Raw genomic sequence first — 20,088 nt, 5'->3', positions numbered from 1 at the left:
ACAGCCCTTTGGAAATATCAAACTTTTGTTTAAAAGTTTAGTTTTTTGTTTTTTTTTGACGACGACGTCACATTTCCATGTCCTTTTGCCCTGTTGACCAAGGTGTTGCCTGTTTCTTAGGTGCTTAATAATTGACCAAGCATTCACAGTCCCCCAACCTGTGTGTTTCCACACTTATCACTGTGGCAACACAATGAGGAATTTGTGCAATCATTAAGCCCAAGGGAGTCTGGACACAACTGACTTTTATTGAACACTTTATACACGCTTACCTCACGCTGCAGCTAACCTAGCCCAGCCCAGCCCGACCAAATAAAAGGCTTTCACAGCAAAAAAAAGACAGCTTTTTCTAGTAAGTAGCCACCTAGAAACTGCTTACAACACCTTTGCAACCCCATGTAAACCATCCAGAAGACACTAGCACCAAATAGCATGCACTCAGAGCACCATAGCTTCTAGCCAGTGAGTTTTGCTGTGTCAGCTATCACATTTTTATATCAAAAATAATAAAAAAGTACATCTACATTTTTATTTCTCTTCAGTTTTTTTATCAATTAATCAAATTGATATTTTTTGAAATTTGGTGACTTCACAAATATGATTTTGATGGTCTAAAGCACAGTTTAGTTAACTTTAAATGTATTTACAACCCATAAGTCATTGGGGTGGATCCAAATGGTTCCAAAACTTCCTGCCTCTTGAGAAGCATGTTGCATCTCTCATCATGTTCCTTAGTAAATGAGAAATGCTGACAGACAGACAGCCAGACAGACACACACACACACACACACACACACACACACACACACACACACACACACACACACACACACACACACACACACACACACACACACACACACACACACACACACACACACACACACACACACACACACAGTCTGAAGTTCAGGTTCATTCACACCCCTTGTAACCAGCGGCCCGTCTGGCAGATGGTAGAAAGAGCATCTGATCCCCATTTCAAAGAGCCCACCTTTCCACCTCGCTACTCCCGACAGATATTTCCACAGATGTGTTTTTGTTCTGCGTATCTGTGAGGAGGCTTGCGTTGACAAAAGCCCCTGACGTGGCTGAAGTGCTTCTTTGTAGCAGAGGGGCTTTGGGGTTATTTTGCATTTGAGGGGTTGTGGAAGTTAGTATAGATGGTGGGGGATGGTTTTGTGTGTGTGTGTTGAAGGGGATACTGTGTTGTCAGAGCTGAGAGGCTTAGAGAGGAAGTAGATGGATGTTTAAGCATTAAGCCTTTGGCTTTCCTAAGGAAGACACTTTTCCAGTAAGATTAGATGAAGAATGTCTGATATTTATGCTAGGATGCATCATTATGGATTACTCTTATAGTTTAATATGTATTAAACTTATACTGTAGTTTAATAACAGAACAGCCGTTCCCGTGAGAATGCACTATGGTGTTTTGGGAGTGATAGAGATAGCATAAAGAACACAAATGAATGTCAGGTGGTTATCACATAAGACGAAGGAGATTAGAGATGATCAGCTGAATTTTGGCATTGTGAGCGTGTAAATTAGATAAGCGCTTCTTACCGTCCCGTGCAGCAGAGCCTCAATGTCGGGGCCTGCCATTTTTTCCAGACCTTTACACTGAGGTGTCTAGGTCCTGGAAAAAAACGGCATCATATCATGTGTTCAGCCCTCAAACATCAACGTATAGTAATATACTAGGGTTGAAACAGTACGGTTATGGGGCGATGCCTAAGGTTGAAGAGATGCTCACGAGCCATCTCTCGCCTTCAGCTGCATCGTCCCTGAAAGCCCCGACAGTACCCACCAAGCCATTAAAAACAACTTCGGCTTTGGTGGGTAAGGCGTACTCGGCGGCAGGTCAGGCCGCAGCGTGCCTGCATACGATGGCTATAATGCAGGCATACCAAGCCAAACTGATAAGGGATCTGGATGGCAGAGATGAAGTGGGGGGTAATGTGATCAATGAGCTCAGACAGTCAGCTGATTTAGCTCTCCGTGCCACCACTCCTTTCAGTGGTGTCCTACCCACAGAGGTGGGCCCGGAGCAGGCTCTGGTTATGGCACAAGAAGTAGAGATTTGTCTGCAAAAGGAGGCTATAGAGAGGGTTCCTCCTCCCAGCAGGGAGTCTGGGTTTTACAGCCGTTACTTCATTGTACCAAAGAAGGATGGAGGGTTGCGCCCGATTTTAGATCTGCGTCTGTTAAATCGTTCTGTAGATCCTCGGTTTCTGTCCCAGGGACCTGTGTTAGGAGCTCATGTTCGTCGCGTCACGCTAACGACAGATGCATCTCTCAGGGGTTGGGGGGCGACCATGAGTGGTCGCTCGTCCCAAGGTCTATGGCAGGAACATCAGCGTTCATAGCACATAAATCGGCTGGAGATGCTGGCTGTGTTTCTTGCTTTGAAACAATTCCTGCCAGACCTCAGCGGCCACCATGTGTTGGTCAGGTCAGACAACACATTGGTGGTCGCTTATATAAATCATCAGGGGGGTCTGAGGTCTCGCCCCTTGTACAAGTTGGCATGTCAGATCCTCCTGTGGGCCCAAGGGAAACTACGTTCTATCAGGGCAGTTTACATCCCGGGGGTCCTGAACCAGGAAGCAGACAAACTGTTGAGGCAGGGGCTGAGGCCCGGGGAATGGAGGCTCCACCCCGAGGTGGTGGAGCTCCTGTGGAGAAAGTATGGAAGAGCAGAGATAGATCTGTTCGTTCGACAGAGCTGCCCTGTGGAGAAAGACTGACCAGATGTTTGTCTGTTTTGGAGCACCTAAGAGGGGTGCTCCGGTATCCAAGCAGAGAATGAGCTAGTGGGTGGTCGAGGCTTGCTTATGAGGCGGCTGGACAGCCATCTCCCTTGGCTGTCCGGGCCCATTCTACCAGGGGTATGGCTGCTTCTAAAGCATTGCTGTTGGGAGCTTCGCTCCAGGATGTTTGTAATGCGGAAGGCTGGTCCTCGCCGCTTACCTTTGTCAGATTCTACGAACTTGATGTAGGCTCTACGGTTGGGGCACAGGTGTTGTCGTAGTCGTGTGTGCTGAGGTTTCACACATACGATCACTTGGTCCTATGGCGATGTGGGTATAAGCGTTCTTACAGCGTTTCGACGCAGCTCGAGTTCCCTGATATGGAATATCTCGGTTACGTATGTAACCTTAGTTCCCTGAAGAGGGAATGAGATGCTGTGTCACCCTGCCATACTCCCTGCATGCCCGTGATCACTTACTTCAGGCTTTCCGAAGCTGGTTTCTGTTTGTGTTCGCGGGTGCTTTATAGTTTCCGTGTCTATGACGTCACCCGCCTATGACGTTCCGTCTTCCAATTGGACTGATTCGACACACGCTTCATGACGCAATCACGCCGAGGCGTTCTCACAGCGTTTCGACGCAGCGTCTCGTTCCCTCTTCAGGGAACTAAGGTTACATACGTAACCGAGACGATTTTATTTATAATGCACTTTTAATTCCGAAGAATCTCAAAGTGCAACAAAGGGAAAAAATAACACAAAAATGAATAACAAGTAAAAAATATAGAATACAAAAAAAATCTACCAACACAGGCAACTGAACAGAAAAAGAGCTGATGGTGAACAGAAAACAGAGCTGATGGTGAACAGAAACAGATCTGATGGTGAACAGAAAACAGAGCTCACGGTGAACAGAAAACAGAGCTGATGGTGAACAGAAAGAGATCTGATGGTGAACAGAAAACAGAGCTGATGGTGAACAGAAACAGATCTGATGGTGAACAGAAAACAGAGCTCATGGTGAACAGAAACAGATCTGATGGTGAACAGAAAACAGAGCTGATGGTGAACAGAAAACAGAGCTGATGGTGAACAGAAACAGATCTGATGGTGAACAGAAAACAGAGCTGATGGTGAACAGAAACAGAGCTGATGGTGAACAGAAACAGATCTGATGGTGAACAGAAAACAGAGCTCATGGTGAACAGAAAACAGAGCTGATGGTGAACAGAAAACAGAGCTGATAATAATAATAATAATAATAATAATAATAATAATAATAATAATAATAATAATTTGTTCGATTTATATAGCGCTTTTCAAGGCACTCAAAGCGCTTTACATTGAAGGGGGAATCTCTTCAACCACCACCAATGTGCAGCATCCACCTGGATTATGCGACGGCAGCCATATTGGGCCAGAACGCTCACCACACACCAGCTGATTGGTGGAGAGGAGACCGGGTGATTAAGCCAATCAGGACAGGGGGATGATTAGGGGGCCATGAAGGACAGAGGGGCCAATGGGCAAATTTGGCCAGGATGCCAGGGTTACACCCCTACTCTTTTTCCAAAGGACATCCTGGGATTTTTAATGACCACAGAGAGTCAGGACCTCAGCTCTGATGGTGAACCGAAAACAGAGCTAATGGTGAACAGAAACAGAGCTAATGGTGAACAGAAACAGAGCTGATGGTGAACAGAAAACAGAGCTGATGGTGAACAGAAACAGAGCTGATGGTGAACAGAAACAGAGCTGATGGTGAACAGAAACAGAGCTGATGGTGAACAGAAACAGAGCTGATGGTGAACATAAACAGAGCTGATGGTGATGGTGAGCTGATGGTGAACAGAAACAGAGCTGATGGTGAACAGAAAACAGAGCTGATGGTGAACAGAAACAGAGCTGATAGTGAACAGAAACAGAGCTGATGGTGAACAGAAAACAGAGCTGATGGTGAACAGAAACAGAGCTGATGGTGAACAGAAACAGAGCTGATGGTGAACAGAAACAGAGCTGATGGTGAACAGAAACAGATCTGATGGTGAACAGAAAACAGAGCTGATGGTGAACAGAAAACAGAGCTGATGGTGAACAGAAAACAGAGCTGATGGTGAACAGAAAACAGATCTGATGGTGAACAGAAAACAGAGCTGATGGTGAACAGAAACAGAGCTGATAGTGAACAGAAACAGAGCTGATGGTGAACAGAAAACAGAGCTGATGGTGAACAGAAACAGAGCTGATGGTGAACAGAAACAGAGCTGATGGTGAACAGAAACAGAGCTGATGGTGAACAGAAAACAGAGCTGATGGTGAACAGAAACAGAGCTGATGGTGAACAGAAACAGAGCTGATGGTGCACAGAAACAGATCTGATGGTGAACAGAAAACAGAGCTGATGGTGAACAGAAAACAGAGCTGATGGTGAACAGAAAACAGAGCTGATGGTGAACAGAAACAGAGCTGATGGTGAACAGAAAAAAGAGCTGATGGTGAACAGAAACAGAGCTGATGGTGAACAGAAAACAGAGCTGATGGTGAACAGAAAACAGAGCTGATGGTGAACAGAAACAGATCTGATGGTGAACAGAAAACAGAGCTCACGGTGAACAGAAAACAGAGCTGATGGTGAACAGAAAACAGAGCTGATGGTGAACAGAAACAGATCTGATGGTGAACAGAAACAGAGCTGATGGTGCACAGAAACAGATCTGATGGTGAACAGAAAACAGAGCTGATGGTGAACAGAAAACAGAGCTGATGGTGAACAGAAAACAGATCTGATGGTGAACAGAAAACAGAGCTGATGGTGAACAGAAAACAGAGCTGATGATGAACAGAAAACAGAGCTGATGGTGAACAGAAAACAGAGCTGATGGTGGAAGTCTCTGTAAGCTCCAGTACACTGTGGTCCACTCCATGTATTACATTTCTCCCTGCGCTAGCGGCTCATATGCCCATCATTATGTAATAATAATAATAATTATAATAATAATTATATGAAGGATTTAACCAATTTTAACTTATTTTTTTAATGTTAGGACTAAACTAGGCAAGATGAAGCCAACATCATTATACATACAAATGTAGTATTTGGTGTATATTTACTAACAGTCATCTCATCATTAACTTAGCATTAAATCAATTAATAGTCATGATGTAATTACTTCCACCTTTCTTTCTCTCTGGGGCACAAAGACTGTATGTTGAGTCATGGCAATGGAGTCAGTTCAGGGAAAACAGTCCAATTATGTCCATGTCTTTGATTAAGTCACTGTGGGAGAACATCTGTGAACCTCAAAGACTTGATCAATTTATCAGCCATATAAAAAACAACATTACTTTGACATTGTATGAGCTCACAGCCATAACTGCCTTATTAATATAGGGCCACTCCCATCAGACAGCCTGGGAGACAGGATTGATATTTATATGTGATGACCTTATGTGAAAAGGAAGTTTAAGGTGGTGGTGATGTCATCCCCTCCATTATGGTATAGAAAAATCTTCCATCTTCAACTCCATTGGATGCATGTATAACCAAGGTTAAACTAATGTACTGTACAGTGTTAGGGGTCGGTTTATTGTCTCTAAGATGGGGAGGCTGTCACTAATATGGGTTTTTATTGTCCATTGCTGATACAGATAGAGCAAGGTGGCTGATGGTAGATATTCAGTAATGCAGATATGTATGAAGCAGTATAATGCAAATAAGACTTTATTCATATTGTGAACTTATATTGAAATTCTTTTTTTTCTTCTTCCCAGCTTTTCCATGTCGCATACGTTCTCATCAAGTTTGCCAACTCGCCCCGGCCGGACCTGTGGGTTCTGGAGCGCTCCATTGACTTTGGGAAAACATATCAGCCATGGAAGTTCTTCGCTTGTGAGTAACTGAGATTAGCTTTTTTTTTATCACTGCTCTTATGTGTTATGTTCACCTACATGAACACTGTGTGGTCTTCAGTGATTGAAAGGAATGCATTATGGGAATGAAAGTGTGGGTTAAGTGAGAAAGGTCAGGTTTTGGACAGCTCTTTCTGTTCTCTGACACTAGGGTTTGCGAGCACACATATTGCGTTGTTTTGTTTGTCACTGAAGGCCATCAGTAGTGTAGGTGTAGGCCACAATCCTGACAACAATAACTACACCCCTTGGCTGGCATTTGGAGGTTTTGACATTATCAGAATAATGAAATGTAATTTTCAGTTGTTTTGCTAAACTCACAATCCATCAGCCCACAATTGCCTCCATGACTCTGTTCAAAACAAAAACAGAACACTAGACAAAGATGGAGGGAAGAGGTAGCATTTTGTGACAAATCGATGTGTGCCATACACTTTATAAGTAGCATATTTTATAAATACTCTAATATTCAATCTAGAGTCAGCTTTACATTCAGTCAACTTAGACAATGTTAATCATTACTTCTAGTTAAAGGTGCACTATGTAGTATTTTTGCAGTAAAATATCCAAAAACCACAAGGCCAGTGTTATTTATTTTGTTCAGTTGAGTTCTTACAATATCCCAAATATTTCCAACTATTTGTAAATTGTGAGAAAATTGCTATTTTAACCAAGGAACCAGGATGTCTGAGGGAGTCGCCTGTCATTTGTGTCATATCTGTGTTACCCTCGGTTTACCCTCGGTTTCCTGGTTTTATTCTGCAGAAGCGCTTAACTCTTAGCAGTGTGAACAAGTGTCACAGCAGCCGCTGAGCAAACGCACAGAGTAACGTCATAACATCATTTTAAACACACTTAAATGTATCTGATATGATAAACAGAGCTGTGTTACCTCATACTCATGACCGGAAAAGCGGAAATGGTGCCACCGAATGTGTTCCACCATAATAAAACGCTTATCCCATCGCTTGTGAGGCGTGTGTTCAGCAACAATTGCTCCAGCGGTTGCGCTCCAATCCTCAACACTCGGTCCTGCTCAGCTTCATACTACAGTAACGGTAATTACCGCATCCATGAACATGATTTCTGCCGGAGTCCTATCCTGATTCTTTTTCCACCATCTATGAGGTGAAGACCACATGTCCCAACATTCTGAGCTCAAACTTGGCATCATCAAACTGCACCTTTGGTTTGAATAGGTGCCCTCTAGCGGACAGAAAAGTTACATAGTGCAAGTTTATGTTCAGGAATATAAATAAAGTTATGAATAATTTATGATATATAACAATTTATATTGTTTAAAGTAATTTACTAATTTATATTAATAACGTATATGTATACTGTTAATTTATGTTAATTTAAATATTTATTATTGTATATTTATTAATTAATATTAATTTTAAATATATTTACATTACATTTTGATATTAAAATAATTATATTTTCTTAAGTTAACATGATATATATATATATATATATATATATATATATATATATATATATATATATATATATTTGTTTTATCTGTTACTGTTTAAGTATGGGTATCTTAATCTTAAAGCACTTGTCTTTTATCTTACTATGGTTTTCCTTCATGGAATTAGGTAAAGATACTAATTATAATAATAAACTTAATCTTAATTATAAAACTTAAAGATGTCAATAATCAAACCAAAGTCCACTAATAATCAAAGTTTTATTTAAACTCAGCAGGTTGTCAGCAGCAGTCTTTTCTTTTCTGATGTGAGATATATCCAAGTGAACTGGCTTTTTAAACAAGAAAAAAATTCAGTACTTGATTTTGCCCAATAGGAATTGATTGGCTCGTTGGATTATTATGGTTTGCTATCGCTGTGATGTCATGCATGTGGTTTGGTTTTCCCTCCCTCGCGCCAGTTAACGTCATCGAAGAAAATTAGGGAAAGTTATTTTGATCAAAGATTACAAGGGCACATTAATTAAAAAGAATAATGATGTGCACAGAGAAATCATTTCTATAATAAATACTGCAATTATTCTATTAACAAAAACAAGAATTGTCAATCTTGATTTCATGGTGACTTTAAATAGATTGTCCAGACCACTGTGCTAACATTTTCTCAACTGAGTTTGTTTATTGTCTCTGTTTTTGCTCCAGCTTCTAAGAGAGACTGTATCGAGAGGTTTGGCAAGAGGACTATCGAGCGGATCAACAACGATGACGATATCATTTGCACAACAGAGTACTCACGGATTGTTCCTTTGGAGAATGGAGAGGTACGGACACGGACAAACTGTCTCTAGCCTGCTTTTACATCTGTAGATGCACTTATGTACTTTAAATATTTTTGTAGACACTTTAGGTATCATTGAGAAGTCTGACTTTTGCCATTGTTGAATCTTTCTCACACACGTTCAGATTGTGGTGTCTCTGGTGAACGGACGACCGGGCGCCATGAACTTCTCATACTCTCCTGTTCTGAGGGAGTTCACCAAGGCCACCAACATCCGCCTGCGCTTCCTCCGCACTAACACACTGCTGGGTCACCTGATGGGCATAGCCCTGAGAGACCCAACGGTCACACGAAGAGTAAGATAGACCCCACTTCATTGTTTTAAATGGAAGAAATGACAAAAAGCTCCATGACAAAACCATAAATTATTCCAACGATATCATATATTATCTGCTTTTATTCTTCAGTATTACTACAGTATTAAAGACATCAGTATTGGAGGAAGATGTGTGTGTAATGGCCATGCTGAGGCCTGTAATGCTCAAGACCCCAATGACCCATACAAGTAAGTGACCTTTAAGAATATTTTATTTTGTTTTATTTATTTAAGTCAAATTCAAACTTGGGTCAGCTGCACAACTGTTTTCAACATTGATAAGAAATAAGCCTCAAACTAAATGAAAATATTTTTAAATTGTAATAGTGTTTTATAATATTTAGTCAAATAAATGCAGTCTTGGTGAGCATAAGAGACTTCTTTCAAAAACATAAACAATCTTACAGACTCCAAAAGGTATTTTGCCCTGTTTTTGCCAACTCTATTGTAAATATGTTTTCCTGCCTTATCCATCGCTTGTAATGATATCACCAGTATGCAAATTTTGTTGCTACACTGTTGCAAATATGCAAATCTTTCACTGATTTGCCCATACGCCATGACTATGAGCTGGGGGGCATTTCTTTCTGTAAATATGTGAAGGAGGCTTAAATCATACTTGTTCATAATCTGCTCTTTCCTGTGCCTGGAGGGGGTTAAAAATACCTTTAGTTTCCACCTGCACCACAGACCACTAGCACAGGCACAGGCACATACATGCTGCCCTGACGCTTTGCTCTGAGGAGTCTTCACTTGTCTGATTCTACGTTTTCTGCACATATTTTTACCTCATAATATTCATAATCAAGCATAATGTTTTAGACCTATTTTGTAATCCAGAGGTTTAGAAAACAGTCGCAGGGCACCTAATATCTTAAAACAACCAACGTTGGAGCTGCTTTTTTGCTCATAGTCAGAGCATCTCGTCTTCTCGATGGCGCGTGTCTCAGGACAATGAGTGATGGTGGCTGGGGAGGGACATTCTTCAGCTCTGGGGCCCTGCAGGCGCCTGGATTTACTGGTTTGTCAGAAGATCAGTTCAGGATTGGTTCACTTTCAATAGGCTAAGTTTTTGTACAATGTATCCAGTGGGTTCATTTGTTTTGCTACTTTAATCATCTTCCAAGATGACGTCGGGAGTTAAAAAGTAATGAAATCTTACAAATATTTAAGTGAAATCCTCAAAGATATGTGCTGTATGTGGTCTTTTATTGTAGAAGACCACTGGACATAAAACAGATCCCGCTGTTTAACTGACAGCAGCTTGTGTAATATTTCAGGAATCTTTGCATGTACCAATCGAGACGTATCCGCCGGTCATAGTTTTTGTCCCTGCTGATAAATAGTATGTTACTGTATTCCTTCATTCCACAGATTCCTGCTGCGTTCAGTGCAGGCAAACAGGAATATGAAACACCTGGAAGGTGTCATATATATCAGTAAAAAAAAAAACTCTCCTTTGTGGGGATTATTAACACCCAGAGGGTTAATACAGATCATAACAATGAAAAACATATGCTAACATTGCGTTTGGAGGGGAGGTAGAGTTTCCATAAACTTCATGGATCTTTTGTTAAATCTGCTGTTCTTTGTGATTTCCTCTTTATATGAGTTTTTTTGGTGCGTGTGTAACTGATATTGTCGAGATCTACTGATAAACATACAATGTGGATGTGGATGAGACCAGATGTTTTCATTTGAGACTGTCACACCTGTATATTTCATTATGCATCCCACATCTTTTCTTGGTGTACACTATTTAATTATGTGGTGATTTTAGGAGTTAAGGAGCTGCTCAAAATGAATGTTTTGCAATGAAATTCTAGAATACTATTCTGAATGTAATCGTTGAATGCTGACTGACTGAATGAATACAGACAGTTAGTGAAGGGTGGAGGGTTTTGATTGACAGAGCTAAATGAGGATGACCCAGAGAATGAGTCAGACACTGAAGGTCACAAGTCAATCGCTAAAGCGTGCTCCATCTATAAGCTTCCCAGATCCACCTGTTTGCCCCAAGGAGTTAAAATGATGTCAGTGTGCAGTTGATTCATGGGGAAATTTGGGTAGAGAGGTAACTTTTTCCATGCTGTAAGCTGTACCTGAAGCTTTAGACGGCATGTGCATTCAAGTCTAGAGGGCAGCTGAGGGTTAATAGACTCTAGATGGGGTTGGTTAGTAGCTGTAGCTGTAATGGCTGTAGCTCATTTGAAGTGAGTCTCTGGAACACTTGCTCTCACTGTGAATGGATGCTAATGAAGGATTAAACTGGTTCTCAAGCTGAACAGATTCAGGGAAACTAAAGTGCACACTTGAGTGCAAGTGTGCCTCCGTCCATATGTGTGCACTTAGTAGTGCTCAGATGAGTGAAAGTGAGGCCCCGTTTACACTATAGTGCGTTTTAGTTTTAAAAAGTATCAAATGATCAAATGCTGTATTTTATAATACTCCAACTTGGAGGCATGGATTTTCGGTCATGCAGTGTAGATAGAAATCGTTTCTGAAACGCAATGGAAACCCCAGTGTAGACGAGGATTGTTTTCATTTTAAAACACTGTTTTTCTGTGTTTATATACCAGACTGCATTAAATTAGCCACAATTCCCATCAATACCCATTAGCATCTCAATTCGCCTTATATACTATGCCCTAAAAGGATGTAAAAGCTACTTTGTCATAGTTGCGTCTTTAATGTACCACTCTTTTGCTCACTTACATGCGTCCTATCACTGTTTTAACTGCCCTGTCAATCATCTTGTCGTGGTTTTTTTTGTTGTTTGAAGGTCATTATTGATATTTAACATTTTAATGTTTGGATATGGCATGTGTAAAGCGTGTAGCTGTCCCTGTGTAGCTTTATAATGATACGTGAGTGAATGCAGCCACACGTGAGCAAACCTCTGAGTCTCAGTTAATTCGATCAGCTTTTCAGATGTCGTAGGAAAATTAAGCAAGCGTGAAGAACTTAACCTTTTCAGACTCTCAGGTTTTGAAGGCTCTTTCACTTTCCCTCTATCTCCCTAATTCACTCTTTTCATGGAAGCAGCAATGTCAGTGAGAAGTTTAGACACTTGAATTAAAACACTGTAAGCTCTTGTGTGGCTCATTGGATGCCCATAGGCATGAAGTGCTTTAGTATTTGCATATACTGGCCCCTCAAGATTGACATAGAAAGAGGACAAGAGTGATTCTCATGGGAATAACCTTCAAACATGGCAGTGAGAATTTCTATTAAAAAACATTATGAAAGAAAAATCTATATTTATGTATATATACTCACCATTTTTCATGTTTTTATCTATTAGTTTTAAGGACAAGTAAAGTGCCTGATGAAATCACCTTTTCATGAAAATGAGTCAAAAGCATGTGAATGATGAAACGGCTTTGTTGCTTTAAAGGATAACTTATGCTTTGCCTTTTATGTGTGTGTACCCCAGGCTTCAGTGTGACTGCCAGCACAACACTTGCGGCCCGTCATGTGATCGCTGTTGCCCCGGCTTCCACCAGTTTCCATGGAAACCAGCCACGACTTACAGTGCCAATGAATGTGAACGTGAGTTCTCCTCTCTCTGTTTCCAGCGAGCCAACAAAACAAAGATTTACAGTAGTACCTGCCGGCGCCTCCTTCACATATTTTTCACAAAACATGATTTCTCGCTTTTGGGAGATTTTTTTCTTCTTTCCTGTCTTGATGGCGGAACAACATTTCCTTTATTCTATCCAACAGTGGTCTTCTTTATATATGAATGGACATGACATCTAAAAGTATAAGTGTGAATTTTTTTTTTTTAGATAGTTCCAAAACTTAATATCTTCACTTACAGAGAATCTTGAATGATTTCTGTCTGTTTTTGTGATCGGTTTCTTTCTTCACTCATTCAATCGTACAATTTTAATAAACAATAAATATACCAAACTATATTTGAAATACACTTATTTTATGCTAAGAATACTACACATACATTTAAATATTTATGTATGTGAATTATTCACTTAATGTGAATACCCTTCAATTGTACTTTTGGTATACTGAATTGATATACTTAAATATATATATTTATATACTTATCTAATTTTGTACTTAATGCACTTCAGTCATCCAGAAGTAGTGCTGAGTTCCAGCTCAAGATGAACTTAAATATATTTGATTGTACTAAAGTGGGAATATTGCTAGAGTACACTGTAAATATATTGCATTTAAAGACATTATTATACATTGATTATACTATCCTTACTAATAGCGATATTAAAACACATTCTAGGGTTTAATATTAATCATCAGGTGTATATGCCTGACTACGGTCATGAGACCGAAACGTTGCTAATAAAACGTTATTGATATCTTATGCACGTTTAAACTTTTGAGGTTTAATATTAAGAAATGTGCATTGTGCATTTAAGAAGTACTCCAAATAAAATGTAATTATAATATTTATATCAGTAAGTCTCAAGCGATATTTAGTAAATATGTTAATCGATTTGTAGTATACTTAGTATGTAATATGTATTTTATATACATTTTGGAATAGGTTTTTTTCAATAGGAAAGTTTGTTTTCCATACATACATTTTTAACATTTCAGCTTGTGTTATTCTAACATACGTAAAAGACTATATGACCATTAGTGTGAGTGCATTCCACAATTTTGTGTTGTTATATATTTCTTCTCAAGTCTTTAAAGCGGCAATCCGTACCTTTTTTTGCTCTACATTAATAAACAGAACTGCATGCGTCTTGCGGAAGAACATTACAGCCGAAACTGTCTCTCTGTTTACGTCTATGGCGAGTCACGCAGGGACTGTGCTCCTCCGCAGCGGTTCCTACGAGACTGGTCTGAAATAGTCCCAATATAAACACTTATAAGTGTACCATATTGGTTCAGGGTAAGACAAAAACATGGATTAATGGATTAATCTTGTACATTCTCATTATATACTTTTTGTGAATCTTGAATAACAATTTTATTATTTTGCTATTATTTTATTTTGAAACATTATGTAATTTTAAATATCGTATATTTCGTCAATTAAAAATATATTAACTAATTAGTTTACTATTATTCAACTACATTTTAAGACACAATTTAATATTAATTTATCCATTTAAAAAGTGATTTATTATACTTTTGATAATTTACTCCTTTTTTAAGTGAAATTGGCTACCTGATACTTCTATAAATGTGAATACATATTAGCCTTTCAGATCTAGCATGGGTTTTGTTGTGTGAGGATTTTTAAAGGTTCACTTTTGGATCAGCGTAGTCCCTGCTTTAGTAAGACATCAGAGACAGTGTGAATGAGAGCGGCTGGCAGTCTGTGTGAACAGCCCCAGCCTGCTGTGAGCTCATACAGACGCTAATCCAGTCTCTCACACACTGTAAAAATAGTCCCACAATGCTTTTAAGAGGATCTCAGTCTCACTCTTTTGGGTGTCTATCTGTGTATTGGGAGCCGTTTCAGTCTGGAAAACGTTTCCACTGAGTAAGTTGTTGGATAGCCTCAGTTTCTCACCTAATCTAATCTCTTGAGTTCCCAAATATATAACCGCCCCTTTGTGTGGAGAGAGACCTCAGTGAGTTTTATAGCACATCTGTGAGCAGTGCTGGCTTGAGTTAAGCCAGAGAGACTGTCCCATCTGACAGAACTGTTTCATCTCACGCCGGGTCACCATGTCCTCACCCTGCCGTCAGTGGACTGGACCCTTAACAAAACACAGCCATTCCACACCGCACGTCCTGTCAAAGACTCCACTGTGTGACAGGAATAACACACATTCTGTAGTTTTGAGAGCTTTTTAATGCCTGCTGGTGCATATTTCGAAAAGTGAATTTGTCCTGACATTATGAGATAATGCTAATGACAGCTGATTCAAGTGTTAACATGTGTCAAGTGTTGTTAGTGATGCAATTCTTAGCCACAACCACACATTTTGAACCCTCTGGCCTGTAATAGGAATCCATGTGAACTGCAATTTAGTTTGTGTTAGTTCGAAAGATTTCCCATGATTTAGCATCAGGTTCATGTTATTCAATTTGGTAGAATTCGCTGCATTGACCAACAGAAAACTGCTTCTGTGTGAGCTTTGCTTCATACAGTACATCTACTATAGACAATGGACATTTTTCACTGCACTTTTACTTGGAAATAATTATGAATTATTTTATTGTCTTTAAATAAATAAACAAATAAATGTTGCTAATCACAGCTGATTAAAGTGTTAAACATTTTATCTCTGAAAATTAGTGATGCACTTAAAAATACTAGAAAAACTGTAGACAGGGTATAGAAAAAAACAATGCCCTTTACTGATCATCCAGTATGAAAGAGGGGTATCTTGGAAAATGTAAATATAAGTGCTGTCAGTTGATTAAAAATGAACTAATTAATAATCAGGGTAGAGTAGGCCTACCCGCTGGATCTTAAAATGTAGGCTACATTTTAAAATCTAAATTTTAGGTCTTAAAAAGTCTTACATTCGCTGAAGTATTGAGTTCTAGGTCTTAAATCATTTTAAACTTAGTCTTAATTTTCCTACGTCCATGTAATGCTACCTCTACATGCTCCCGCAGCATTTTAGTGTGTGTGTGTGTGTGTGTTTATTCTGGGGTGTTGTAGTTCTTTCTTTCCTTAGTCCAACTATAGTTCGCTGTATTACAACTATAAATGAGACCAACATGCATCTTATATGGCAGCCAATCATCTTTCGTGTTATTGGAGCAAGTCTCTTTCGGATTGTACCATAGACACAAAATTGATTTTATTCTTCAGCTAACAGTTCTCCTATTGTCATTTGTTTATAAGTTCTTATTACTGACCATTAATTTGATTACTTAATTACTTAAGTATTTTTAACTTTTTACTTATATTAAGCAATTGCTTAAATGCACCTTGCATTTATGCAATTATGTTTAAGTATTTTATTCATGTCCTGCCCGGTTTCTATCTGTCCTGCTTGTATATTGTTCTCTCTGCAATGGCAGACGAGTTACTAATTTCATCTTCAGGCTGATTATATGGTGACGTACCTGTGTTGTTTGTGTGTGTGTGTCTTTGTGTGTTTTTTCAGCTTGTAACTGCCACAGACACTCATCAGAGTGCTACTATGATCCAGAGATCGACCAGCGGAGAGCAAGTATCAACACGCAGGGAGAATACACGGGCGGCGGAGTGTGTTTTGAATGCCAGGTGGGCTCAGGTGTACAAACACGCAATTATAATGCAGAAGTTATACAGTAGTATTAACTGTGGCTCAAAGCCTACCTAGACATTTGTGGCATTCATGAGCAACATAGATGCATACAGCATTGTTGGGCATCAAATACATGCTGACTGGGTTTGGAAACATAGCTTTTGATGATTTTGCAAGTACATCCTATGATTTTTATTCTCTCACAGCATCACACCACAGGCATCAACTGTGAACGCTGCATTCCGGGCTACTACAGATCACCTGACCATCCACTGGAGTCCCCATCCGCCTGTTCAAGTGAGTCTCCAGTCATACATTGTGTTATTTTAGTATTACTATAATACTTGTGTCTATATAATATTTATTCATATCTTTAATAAAATTTTATTTTATATTTTCAGATTTCATTTTAACTGATTTTAACTTTGATTTTAACTCTGGTCATACATGCATTTAAATGAAAATGTAAAAACTGTTATTTTCTTTTGCAGAGTGTCAGTGTAAGTCTGAGTTCACTGACGGCACATGTGAGGACTTGACCGGACGCTGCTACTGTAAACCCAACTACACCGGGGAGAACTGTGACGAATGTGCAGAGGGATTCGAACGCTTCCCTGATTGCTACCGTAAGAGTGTCTATGTGTGTGTGTCTTTGAAGCTTTCATGTAGGTTTTAGGCATTATATTCATCCACTGTGTCTAATCTCTAAACAATGATCAAACAAATGTGTCTGTGTATAAAGAAATCCTTCTTGTTATAAAATTAGTTTCCTTGTGTCTGTTATTGTCAGAGGTTTTCATCAGTAGAGAGGCCAGACCTGCAGGAGAAATCATCAGTAAGATGCTGATTTGACTCAATTCGAATTTGATTCGATTTAATTCTTATTCACTGATTTTTCACCCATTTTATTGCATTCTTGTGTTTGCAGACTGTGAGTGCAGTGCCGCAGGTACAAAAGGGAACTCCTGTAGGCCGGACCCTCGCACCAATACGTGTGTGTGTAAACCTCAATTCACCGGAGAGCATTGCGACACCTGTGCTCGTGGACACTTCGGCCTCAACTGCCAACGTAAGGACACACACACACACGTAAACACACGCACGCACGCACGCAAACACACACACACACACACACACACACACACACACACACACACACACACACACACACACACACACACACACACACACACACACACACACACACACACACACGTAGTGTTTCCATGTTTTATGGGGACTTTCCATAGACATAGTGGTTTTTATACTGTACAAACCGTATTTCCTATCCCCCTACACTGCCCCTAAACCTACCCATCACAGGAAACATTCTGCATTTTTACTTTATCAAAAAAACTCATCCTGTATGATTTATAAGCCTTTTGACAAGTGGGGACCGCTGGCTGGTCCCCACAATGTAGGTGATCTCAGGTTTTACTATCCTTATGGGGACATTTGGTCCCCACAATGTAATATAAACAAGGGCACACACACACACACTGCCCTTTTAATATGTTAATGCCACTGTTGAGTTGACATGACATGATTACGTAAACAGTTTAAAGTTTACTTTACAGTCATTAACAAACATAATATACAGTTGAACAAATCAGTAGTTCATGTCAGTTAAAATATTTAATATTAAAATATGTGTCTAACATTTTCATAAGATTTTAACTATATTTGTATTTAAATTAACATTATTAAATTTAGTAAACAGATAGCTTTGAACAATGGATGGTTATGTACTTGCTCAACCCCAAATTTTTTAACCCCAAAAAGTTACAGACAGCAGCTTTAATAATGTATTAGTAAATGTTGAAATTAATATTAACAAATATTAATAAATGCTGTAGAAGTGCAGTTCATTATTAGTTTAACTCATGAAATCTTATTGTAAAGTGTCACCGATATTTGAATGTAAGTATATCATCTGTCATATCTCTATGTTTGCATGTGCATGTCCATTGCCAGATCAATTCAGCTGTCCTGTTCAGCCCATTTTTGTCTTTTCTCTGTAAGCTTCAGTGGTAGGTGACATCTGAGCAAACACATGCGGATTGTCGCATCAGTGTTGTCTGTCTGCTGAACTGCTGTTGATCTTGTGCATAGTTGGAGTGTTTGTGAGCACAATATACCACACAAAGACAAAGGCAATGCAAACATGCCCATATTCTCACTCCCCCCAGGCTGTCAGTGTTCGGGCCAGGGTTGCCTTGATGGGTCCTGTGATGCAGTAACGGGCCAGTGTGTTTGTCGGAACGGGTTTCAGGGGTATTCATGCGAGCAGTGTGTGCCCGGCTACTTCAACTATCCACTGTGCCAATGTGAGTGCTTGCCAACTCTAATCTCACTGAACTCAAAAATCCCCCATGTACTGCCAAACCTTTAACTTCACAATACAGCCACAAAGAAACGGTTTCCTGTGCATTCTTTCACTGTTTAGAAGTCTATTTAAGATCAGTGTAAATGTACCCCATTTATTTACTTAACACACATTCTGTCTTATTGTGCAAGACTCATCAGAGCCCATTTTAAAATCTAAAATAACTTTCTTCACGTTTCCGTTTTGGCTTTTTTGTGTGTGCTGATATTACCATTCAGATAGCAATGGGAATTATTTACTGTTGGTATTACTCTTCTTGTCTATGTTTTTACATTCACAGACTGTGAATTTGCTCCTCTGTGGACTACTGGCGGAGATTTTTTAATGACTCTTTCTGCAGTTTAAAGGCCCCTTCACACCAAGGACGATAACGATAAAGATATAGCTCTAAAAATCATTCTTATTATTAAAGAATAGCCAAGTTCATACCATAGGTATAATGATAACGGCACAGGGAAAGGATATCGTTGTAATCACTTTCAGAATGATTTTACCCAGCTGATGAATGATAAAAAACATTGACAGCCAATCAGAATCCATCATGCTGTAACAAGCTCAAGCATTTAAAGTGGCAGACAACTAGTGCAACACTGGTGTGGATGCTAATATATTTATCTTTATAGTTATCGTTCTTGGTGTGAATGGGCCTTGAATCATTATTCCAGTAGGTTGCGACTTGTGACTGCCTTTATAAATCTGTTGTTTAAATCGTTTACTCAACGTATTAATTCGAAACACTGATTCATTCTGAAACTAAAACGAGTGACTGTCTTTATAAGTCACAATAAATATTTTACTCAAATTATTATTTTTCCAAAAACACTGAATCATTCAGGCAAAATTGTGAGTCAATCAGCAACAAAACAAGTGACGTGTCCCAAATTATGCAGTTAAATACGCTGTCACTGAATCTTTTACTCAACTGATTTGTTCAAAAATATAATAAAAGGCGAGTCTGTCTTGATAAGTCACTGAATCATTCATTCAACCAGATCAATTTGTGATTCAATTTGATTCACTTAGGTACAAAAAAAGTGAGTGTCTTTATGAGTCACTGAATCATTTACTCAACTGATTTGTTAAAAAACACTGACTCATTCAGGCAAAATTGTGTACAATGTATGTTAATAAATCTCGACTATTAACTCAGTAGTAAGTAATCATTGACTGCAAACTCACACTCAGTTCTTGCTCCACTCTTGAATGGAATGCCCACTGGGGAACCATTCTCTTCAAGTCAATTCTTACATTTCATCTCATTAAATGTC

The 20,088-nt window shown here is 39.3% G+C and overlaps 1 protein-coding gene across 1 annotated transcript in view; it reads left to right on the top strand.

Annotated features, from left to right (window-relative positions):
- lama5 (laminin, alpha 5) overlaps window positions 1-20,088 on the top strand; it is an 88,182-nt gene that overhangs the window by 26,386 nt on the left and 41,708 nt on the right. Inside the window, exons 3-13 of the mRNA XM_067446602.1 lie at window positions 6,521-6,638; window positions 8,796-8,914; window positions 9,057-9,227; window positions 9,339-9,436; window positions 12,684-12,799; window positions 16,312-16,430; window positions 16,641-16,731; window positions 16,926-17,060; window positions 17,225-17,269; window positions 17,363-17,503; window positions 18,624-18,761. Of these exons, the coding sequence (XP_067302703.1) occupies window positions 6,521-6,638; window positions 8,796-8,914; window positions 9,057-9,227; window positions 9,339-9,436; window positions 12,684-12,799; window positions 16,312-16,430; window positions 16,641-16,731; window positions 16,926-17,060; window positions 17,225-17,269; window positions 17,363-17,503; window positions 18,624-18,761 (1,291 nt within the window). The remainder of the gene's footprint in view (window positions 1-6,520; window positions 6,639-8,795; window positions 8,915-9,056; window positions 9,228-9,338; window positions 9,437-12,683; window positions 12,800-16,311; window positions 16,431-16,640; window positions 16,732-16,925; window positions 17,061-17,224; window positions 17,270-17,362; window positions 17,504-18,623; window positions 18,762-20,088) is intronic.

The sequence above is a fragment of the Pseudorasbora parva genome, chromosome 6, assembly GCF_024679245.1.
Source record: "Pseudorasbora parva isolate DD20220531a chromosome 6, ASM2467924v1, whole genome shotgun sequence".
NCBI classification, from domain to species: Eukaryota; Metazoa; Chordata; class Actinopteri; order Cypriniformes; family Gobionidae; genus Pseudorasbora; species Pseudorasbora parva.
The sequence above is the reverse complement of the archived record's forward strand: the minus strand, read 5'-3'. Positions and strand labels throughout refer to the sequence as shown.